The sequence below is a fragment of the Acanthisitta chloris genome, unplaced genomic scaffold, assembly GCF_000695815.1.
Source record: "Acanthisitta chloris isolate BGI_N310 unplaced genomic scaffold, ASM69581v1 scaffold10180, whole genome shotgun sequence".
Lineage (NCBI taxonomy): Eukaryota > Metazoa > Chordata > Aves > Passeriformes > Acanthisittidae > Acanthisitta > Acanthisitta chloris.
Genome location: NW_008653448.1, coordinates 19,647 through 28,777, shown reverse-complemented (window position 1 = coordinate 28,777; position 9,131 = coordinate 19,647). Strand labels below are relative to the sequence as shown.

The following is a 9,131-nucleotide window of genomic DNA, read 5'->3' as shown; positions in this document are numbered from 1 at the left end:
CTGGAGCCCCTTCAGCTCCTGGCAGGTTGCTCTGAGGTCTCCACACAACCTCCTCTTTTCCAGGTTGAACAGCCCCAACTCTCAGGCTGTCTCATAGGGGAGATGCTCCAACCCTCTTATCAACTTACCCCCGAGGGAGGATGCACAGTCCAGCCCAGCTCTGCCGTCGCCGTGGTGGAGTCCATCAGTGTCTCTGCAGGGAGAAGGTGACACAAGGAGTCATTGGGTGTTGGTGGAAAGACTGGGGATGGAGACAGGGAAAAAGGTGGAGAGGAGCCAGCACAAGGCTGCAGGGATGGAGCCCATCCTGCACTGAACCCTCTGTCAGGAGGGAGCCAGCTACCAGTCCCTCCACTTTTCTGCTTCCCAATCCATTGCCCATTGCTCCCTGGACCCATGGAGAATCATGGAATCACAAAATTTTAGGTTGGAAAAGCCCTCTAAGATCAAGTCTAACCATCAACCCAGCACCAAAACCATGTTCATCACCAAACCATATCCCCTAGTGCCACATCCATATGGTTTTTGAACACTTCCAGGGACAGTGACTCCAGCACTGCTCTGGGCAGCCTGTGTCAGTGCCTGACAGCCCTTTCCATGAAGGAATTTTCCCTAATATCCTACCTAAATCTCCTCTGGCACAACATGGGACCATTCCCTCTTGTCCTATCCCTTGTTCCCTGGGAGCAGAGCCTGACCCCACCTGGCTGCACCTCCTGGCAGGAGTTGTGGAGGGTGAGAAGGTTCTCCCTGAGCCTCCTTTTCTCCAGGCTGCGGCCCCACAGCTCTCTCAGCCCCTCCTGGTGCTCCAGCCCCTTCCTCAGCTCCATTCCCTTCCCTGGACAAACTCAGCACCTCAATGTCCTCCTTGTCATGAAAGGCCCAGCACTGTCCCCAGGGATTGGAGGTGCCTCAGCAGCACAGACTGCCATGCATGGGAGCAGTTCCACCCACCAGCCCAGCCAGACTTTCCTCCTCCAAATCCCAAATCCAGGTCCCCACACCCCATGGCAGTTCAGCCCCTGCAGAAGAGGAGCAGCCTGAGCAGGGATCCTCCAGCACCTGCCACTTTGCTTTGCAAGAGCAAGATATTTCTTTCTTGGCATTTTGCACAGTAGGCAGAATCCTCAGAGATGCAGCAGCACAGGGGAAGGAACAGCACTTTGAGGACTTAAAAGTACTAAAAAATTAAACCAACATTCAAGCAGCTTTTCCAGGCGATTTGGGTTGAAATAGGTCAGGTGATGCTACCATCCACCAGCACACATAAGTCTTCCTAAGCCAAGCAGGCAGCAAAGCCTCCTCAGTCTTTCTCCAATTCATCACACTTCCAGCACTGGAATTTTTTTCATCCCAATTAGCTCTAGGTTGGTTTAACTCCACTGATGGCAAGAGAAGGGATAGTGAAGTTATGGTACCTCAGTGCGTGGGCTACCATGAGTAGGTGTTGGTGTCAGCCAACCCCATCAGAAATACACTGGACACTTAGAATCATGGAATCATGAAGGCTGGATAAGTCCTCTAGGATCATCAAGTCCAACTCTTAACCCAGCACTGCCAAGGCCACCACTAAGCCATGTTCCTAAGCACCACATCTACCCATTTTTGGCCACTTCCAGAGAGTATTTTTTGAACACAAAGTGGTTTCTGGACACATCCACAAGTGGTTTGCGTAGCCTGGGGAACTCTCCATCATCCAGGTCTGCAGTCTCACACTCATAGCATCACAGTGATATTTCTGCACTCTGCCCAATGCTGACATTTTAGGAAAACAGGACAATATTCCAGAGTTTAGGCAATGGAGTTTAGAAATCCTGCCCAAAAGTCTCAGCACACTGAAGCTGGACATGAGAAGTGTGGTGGGACAGACTGACCAGGGCAGCACACACCCAGTGGTTCTGTGCTGAGGCCAAGGTGATGTCCAGAGAAGAAATTCAGTCCCTCAGCTCTGGAGGAAGAATGGGAATATGCCCCTGATGCTGGAAAGCATCCATCACCCACACTGAGCCACAGAAACAGTTGGGTTGGGAGGAACCTTAAAGCTCATACAGTCCCACTCCCTGCCATGGGCAGGAACACCTTCCACTAGCTCAGGCTGCTCCAAGCCCCATCCAACCTGGCCTGGAACACTTCCAGGGATGATCCAACAGCAGAGATGGAGAGTTATTGGCTGTAACTATCACAGAATCAGAATTAGAGCTAGAAGGGACCTTTGATGACCATCTAGACCAGCTCCTGCCATGCACAGGACACCCCTGAGAATCACACCATGTGCCTGAGAGCATTAGCCAAACACCTCTTGAACCCTTGTGCTGCTCCTCTCCACTAAAACCCAACCATCCTGCCATGGACCCCCACAAAGCATCTCCACCTTGTCCACTTTCACTCCACTGGGTGACCTCATGGCTCTCCACAATTCCCTGGCAGGGTTGGAGAGAGGTGGGGGATGTCTGTCCTGCCAGGGCTGCAGGGAGAGGATTAGAGGGAATGGCCTTGAGCTGAGCCAGGGCAGAGTCAGAGGAGATGGTAGGAGAAATGTTTTCCCTGTTAGGGTGTTCAGGCACTGGAATAGGGAATTGCCCAGGGAGGTGGTGCAGTCACCATCCCTGGAGGTGTTTCAGAGGTGTCTGGATACAGCACTAGAGGATATGGATTAGGGTTTAGAGGTTCCAGCAGTGACAGGTTAATGGTTGGACTTGATGCTCTTGGAGTCTCCTCCAACCCTGATAGTTCTATGACTGAACACAAACCCAGGGAAGAAGCTCAGCCTTGAGCAGAGCCATCACTGAAGAGCCAGGCCTAGGTGCAGGGTGAGTGCTGCTCAGGGCACATCACCTTCCCTCTCCCATCACACCCCAAAAAGTGCCTTTGGCACCTCTGAGCTCCCTCACCTCCTCCTGCCAGTAAATCCTTCCCAGCCTGAGGGTTGTTCCCTGCTCCTGGTTGGAGCCAGCGGTTTCCAGCTCACAGGAAACCAGGATTTCGAAATTTGGGCTTATTCCAAGAGTAAAAAAAGCAAAATATAGTTCTTTTTCAATGTTTCCCACTAGGAAAATCTCTGGAAAACTGTTAGTCCTGAAATGTTGTTGGTCAGATTTAGGCAATTTCTTTTTAAACTCAGTATTTGTTTACAGAGGGCAATAACAGTGTTTATGCTATCAGAGGATCTGGCTTGTTCATTAAAACACCAGTGGCACTTGGGCCTGAAAGAAAAACAACATTTTTCACCCAGAGCTCACTGGAAGCTTTAAAACCCCCTGAAATTTGTTACTTTATCTTAACTCTCAGTGACAGTGGCACATGGTAAGTACATTAATAGCAGTGACTATAGTGGAAGAGAAGATCTATTTGAACCCATTACAAATAATTCCCTAAATAAACTTCATCTTTTGAAGCGTTTTACATCTTTAAAAGCCTCTTATTTAACACAACTCAGTGCAATGGAAGTGCTGTGCTCAGTGCACCATCACCCCCAACCCTCACCACGGCCCCTCTCATCCCCTGGGGGCTCTGCAGCCACCCTGCCTGGCCCAGGGACAGGGAGGAGGAAGAAATGTGCAGGTTTGAAGCAATTTTTTCCAATGGTCAATTATCTTCTCATAAAGCCCACCAGATATTCCATTAATTTGAGGCTGGATTTACACCCTGTGGCTGCCAAGGACTGGATTTCCTTTTCCTTCTACAAAGGCTCTGCTGTCCAAACCTCCTTCCCCTCTTGTGGTGCTCATGGGTGGCAAACAATCCATCTCCAAGACAGCTAAATGACCTGAGCTTCCTTCTTTTTCCACCCCAAACCAAGGTCCTGTCTTTGAGGCTCCTATTTATCCACCTTCCTTGCAGGGTCGTGGTCCCCATCACACACAGCTCTAACATCCCAATGTGCCCCTTCCTGGGCAGCTTTTCTACCAAAGTGGGGCCCTGGCTGAGTCTGGAGATGGGTCAGAGTGTTATCCAAAGGGTGGGTGCCTCAATGACAGGAAATTGGGAATAACTGGTCCCTGGGACCAGGAGGTCATCTTGGTCCCTTCTGGTCAACAAGGTCTGGCAATCAAAGAGATCACAAAATCCCAGACTAGTTTGGGTTGGAAAGGACCTTAAAGCTCATCTAGTCCCACCCCTGCTATGGGCGGGGACATCTTCCTCGCGCACATGTTGCTCCAAGCCCCATCCAACCTGGCCTGGAACATTTCCAGGGTCTGGGAGTTCACAACATCTCTGAGCAACCTGTGCCAGATGCTCATGGGCAGCTCTGAGTGATGGGTGACTCCAGGGCAGGGGTTGGGAATAGATGATCTGTAAGGTCCATTCCAACCCCTTAACTTACTATGGTTCTATGATTAAAGGCACTGGCACAGGTGGCCCAGAGCAGCTGTGGCTGCTCCATCCCTGGGAGTGTTCCAGACCAGGTTGGATGAAGCTTGGAGCAACCTGGGCTAGTGGAAGGTCCTTGCCCAGGGCAGGGGATTGGGGCTAGATGATCTCTAAGCTCCATTCCAACCCCTTAACATTCTGTGATTGAATTTCTGGATGGACAACCCCAAGCCCAACTGCTCATGCCTTGTCAACCATCTCAGCGGCTTCACTTGCTCTCACAGCCAACACTTCCACAGAGTCATCCTGCAGCTTTGGCAGCACCAGACGACAGGGTGAGGGGCTGATGCTTCAAACAGACCCCCCTGTTATCCAGGACACAGAGCAGATCCACGTGGGAGCAGCAGGGGTGGGAGCCTGGCCCCAGGCCCATCCCTGGTGGCTGTGCTAGCTGCAGCTCAGTGCAACACTCTCTCCACAGCAGCCTGTGCTCAATGTTGTTGTTTGGGTTCTTCCCTCCCGTGTGTTTATCTGCAGCTTCACATGCTACCCACGGCATCATAAATAAATCTGCAGCTGCTGGAAGCCAGCAGACACAACTCTGGCCCTCTTCCCACCGGGAACGCGCTGCTCCCCATGGGATGCTCTGCGATAAGTGCTCGTCCTTCTCACTTGGAAGATGTTTTCAATAAGCAGCTTCCTGCCTGCTCCAAGGGCATGCCAGGGCTCCAGAGGGACACTTGGCCTCTCAGGGTGCATCATCCCCACATAGCACCATCCCCAGATGCTCAACAGCCACACTGGTAGGAAGTGCAGGGACAGGACAAGGAGGAATAGGGAGAAACTGAAAGAGGGAAATTTAGGTTAGATCTTAGGGAGTTTTCCCTGTGAGGGTGGTGAGACACTGTCCCAGGTTGCCCAGGGAGGCTGTGGCTGCCCCAACCCTGGCAGTGTTCACAGCCAGGTTGGCTAAAGCCTTGAGCAACCTGCTCTGGTGGGAGGTGTCCCTGCCCAGGGCAGGGGGTTGGGGCTGGATCATCTCTAAGCTCCATTCCAGCCCCTTGGCACTCTATGACACTATGAAACTAAGACACTGTCACACTGCCAATCTGCTGTGACAATGACCTGGGTGGGAGTTCCTGCATGGTCTTCTTGCTGCTCAGCCACAAGTGAGATGAGTGTGAGGTTCTCAGCTGCACCAGAACTTCCCATCTGGCTAAGTCAGGGTGTAGCCTGGTGTGCAGAACTGGGAAGGGAGGACAAGTCTGGGATCACACTCAGTGCTGGTGGTGATGGGACACCACCAGCCCTACCAGGAGTGGGGCTGGAGAGTGATAGGACCAAGGGACACAGGCAGAGGCTGGAGGTGCAAGGGATTAACAGAGGAGCTGTGCACATTGCAGGCACACTTCTCTCTGTCCAGAGGAATAACTTCCATGGAGTTTTGCCAATTCAGACCAATCCAGAGCATCTGGCCCTGAGTTTTTCAGAAGTCCTGGCAGATCCTTCACATTCACAGGCTCCAAGCTCATCCAGATAAAGCAACAGCTGGACAAATAAATAGCCCCACAGATAGTTGGAGCCTCCACCCTCATTTTTCCACCCACAACTTTTTCCCTTCCCCTTTCACTCCTCACACCAGCTCCTCTCTCAGGGTGGGACACTTGCCAACACTTCCATCCTGGTTCAGTATCATTAACACAGGAGCTTCTGGAGGACCCAGGGCTGCATCAGCTGTGGGCAGTGCTGGGTGTGCAGAGCAGGCAAGAAGCTGTCCAGCCCTCTGTGATGTGCTGGGAGCAAAGCCATCCCAAGTAGAGACAGCAGGAGACCATTCCTTGTCACTATGTCCCAGACATGACCTGGAAGCACACTGAACACACCTCAGCAGCTCCAGGCTGGGGAGATGCCAAAGCCCAGCCAGGTGGAGCAAGCCCAGGATCCTCACTGGAGACACCCCATGCTCCTGGAACCACATTCCCATCCTGGCCTCAGGCACAGCCACAGCATCCCGGGGCAGGGGGTGGCTAATGAGAAACCCGTCTGGCCCCCGCCCCGAGCAGATCTCCTTACCCTCTGCCTCCTGTGCTCTACTGGAGCCTCACTCTAATCCTTTTGCCAGCACAGGCTGAGAGGGGCTGAGCAAAGCCAGTGGCCCTTGTGTGCAGCCCCAGCTCTGCTTTGCCTGGCCGGGGGCCAGCGGAACAGGCTGAAACCCAATCCCCCCCCGGCCGAGCTGCTGGCGCGGGAACAGCACTCGGCATTGTCAGCCCGCAGCTACAGGATATTTTGGATACTTCACTCAGGGATCCACTTAAACTCCAAGAGGGAGAGTGATTGATAGGGAGAGAGCAGAGGCAGTTGACTGAGGTGGGATGGAGAACCCACCCAGAGCACCAAGGGCGACGCAGGGCAGCCACAGCAGGTTGTGCTTGTGTTCCTGGTGCTGAGCACCCAGCAGACAGGTACCTAGGCACTCAAGCTCTGACCTGAAAAATTCGGACCAGCCAGACTCTGAGAGCTGAGAATGAGGGTGATGGCCAGCAGTTCCACAGCTAGAGCATCTCTGAGCTGCCAGCCTGCCCTCCAGGTGGATAGTCCCCAGAGCAGGGACACCTGACCCCAGGGAACCACACAGCACTGACAAGGGAGAGATGTGCCCACTTTTCATAGAACCATCAGGGTTGGAAGAGACCTCCAAGATCATCAAGTCCAACCATTAACCTGTCACTGCTGGAAACCCTAAACCAGATCCTCCAGCACCAGATCCAGACACCTCTTAGACACCTCCAGGGATGGTGACTCCACCACCTCCCGGGGCAATCTATTCCTGCTCCTGCAGGTCACCCGAGTGTATATCCTGCTTTCTAAACACCCAACTGACCACCAGGCCCACCAGGACTGTCCCTCTCACCTACCCAGCCAGGATGGAAATGGCACAGCTTCAGCTCTTGGATGGGAATTCTGATCTTGTGATCTTCCAGCCCCTGCTGAAGCAGCAGGTGAGGCTGGAGGTGAGGCAGGACCACACTCCATCTGACTGAGCCTTGAGCAGAGGCTCAGAGGTGACCTCATGGCTCTCTGCAACTCCCTGACAGGGCTGGAGAGAGGTGGGGGATGTCTGTCCTGCCATGGCTGCAGGGAGAGGACTGGAGGGAATGACCTTGGGGGTGACCTCATCACTCTCTACAACTCCCTGACAGGGGTTGGAGAGAGGTGGGGGATGGTCTGTCCTGCCATGGCTGCAGGGAGAGGACTGGAGGGAATGACCTTGAGCTGAGCCAGGGCAGAGTCAGAGGAGATGGTAGGAGAAATGTTCTCCTGTTAGGATGCTCAGGCACTGGACTAGGGAACTGCCCAGGGAGGTGGTGGAGTCACCATCCCTGCAGGTGTCTAAGAGGAATCTGGATCTGGTGCTGGAGGATCTGGTTTAGGGTTTAGGGGTTCCAGCAGTGACAGGTTAATGGCTGGACTTGATGTTCTTGGAGGTCTCCTCCAGCCTTGATGATTCTATGACTCTGTGGTCACCCCTGCAGTCACATTACCCCAGCCATCGCTGCAGATACATCCTGTGTGCCCCAGTTTTCCCACATCATGTGCCCCAGAGGTCAGCAGAAACACACTAACCCCACCAGAGACCCCGGAAAGCTTCTCCAGCAGCACCCGGACCCACTGGCTGCATCTGCCCCGAGCAAACTGGGATGTGTAGGTGGTCTGAGTTCAGGCAAGGGCAGACTGCAGGGAAGAGACAATGCAGATGCTAAATGCCAGTGAGCAGGGGCCCTCCTGCTGCTGCTGGGAATGTGGAGCCACAGAGGAGCCACAGATGCAGGCGTTTAACAGCCACTGCTACTGTCACTGCTAATGACTCCGTCGCTGTGGTGGCACCGACCCCATGGCCTGAGACACCTCGAGGGACAGCATCCCAGCCTGAAGGGTTGTCCTCACCTGCACCCAGCCTCAGCCAGGCCCAGCAAAGGCTAAATTCCCCACAAACCCAACTTCCAGAATCATAGAATATATACAATATCATAGAATATATGGAAGGGGTCCTTGAGGATCATCCAGTCCAACTCCTGGCCCTGCACAGGACATCCCTGAGAATTCTGTGCCTGAGAGCATTGTCCAAACACTCCTGGAGGATGGAGCAGGGCTATGTCCCTCCTGACAGCCTCCAGGTCCCTCTTCCTCTCTGGGGGATGGACATAGGGGTTCTGCAGGAGGTTGGAGCTCCATGCCCATGAGCTCCTTCAGGAGATGCTCCAGCCCTGAAGGAACCAGCAGGTTTCACCATGCACTGCCCCAGTCCAGCAGCTAGTATGGCACAGCCCCTGTACAGGGTGAGCACTGGCTGTCACCACTGGAGCCCAAACTGGAGCCACAGCCACTGGTGTGTAGCAGTGGATGTCACACAGCTTCTAGCTGCAGCATCCAGGGAAAAAGTTGTTTGTAACAAAATAATCTACTCCCACCACCCTGGGCTGGGACAGCTGGGCCAAGGTGCAATGCATCACTGCTCAGTCCCCTTTGATACCCACACCCACTCACTGGCTGTCACCACTGGAGCCCAAACTGGAGCCACAGCCACTGGTGTGTAGCAGTGGATGTCACACAGCTTCTAGCTGCAGCATCCAGGGAAAAAGTTGTTTGTAACAAAATAATCTACTCCCACCACCCTGGGCTGGGACAGCTGGGCCAAGGTGCAATGCATCACTGCTCAGTCCCCTTTGATACCCACACCCACTCCCCTGCATCCCACCTGCAGCATCCTGCATCCCAACCCACTCTCCTGCATCTCACAGCATCCTGCATCCCAACCC

The 9,131-nt window shown here is 53.6% G+C and overlaps 1 protein-coding gene across 1 annotated transcript in view; it reads right to left on the bottom strand.

Annotated features, from left to right (window-relative positions):
* The window catches only part of LOC103808370 (ephrin type-B receptor 2-like), a gene marked incomplete at both ends in the record, with an annotated part of 9,708 nt that extends 4,088 nt beyond the window's left edge, over positions 1-5,620 (bottom strand). Inside the window, 2 exons of the mRNA XM_009081155.1 lie at positions 129-193; positions 5,559-5,620. Of these exons, the coding sequence (XP_009079403.1) occupies positions 129-193; positions 5,559-5,620 (127 nt within the window). The remainder of the gene's footprint in view (positions 1-128; positions 194-5,558) is intronic.
* Between the last annotated feature and the right edge of the window lie 3,511 nt (positions 5,621-9,131).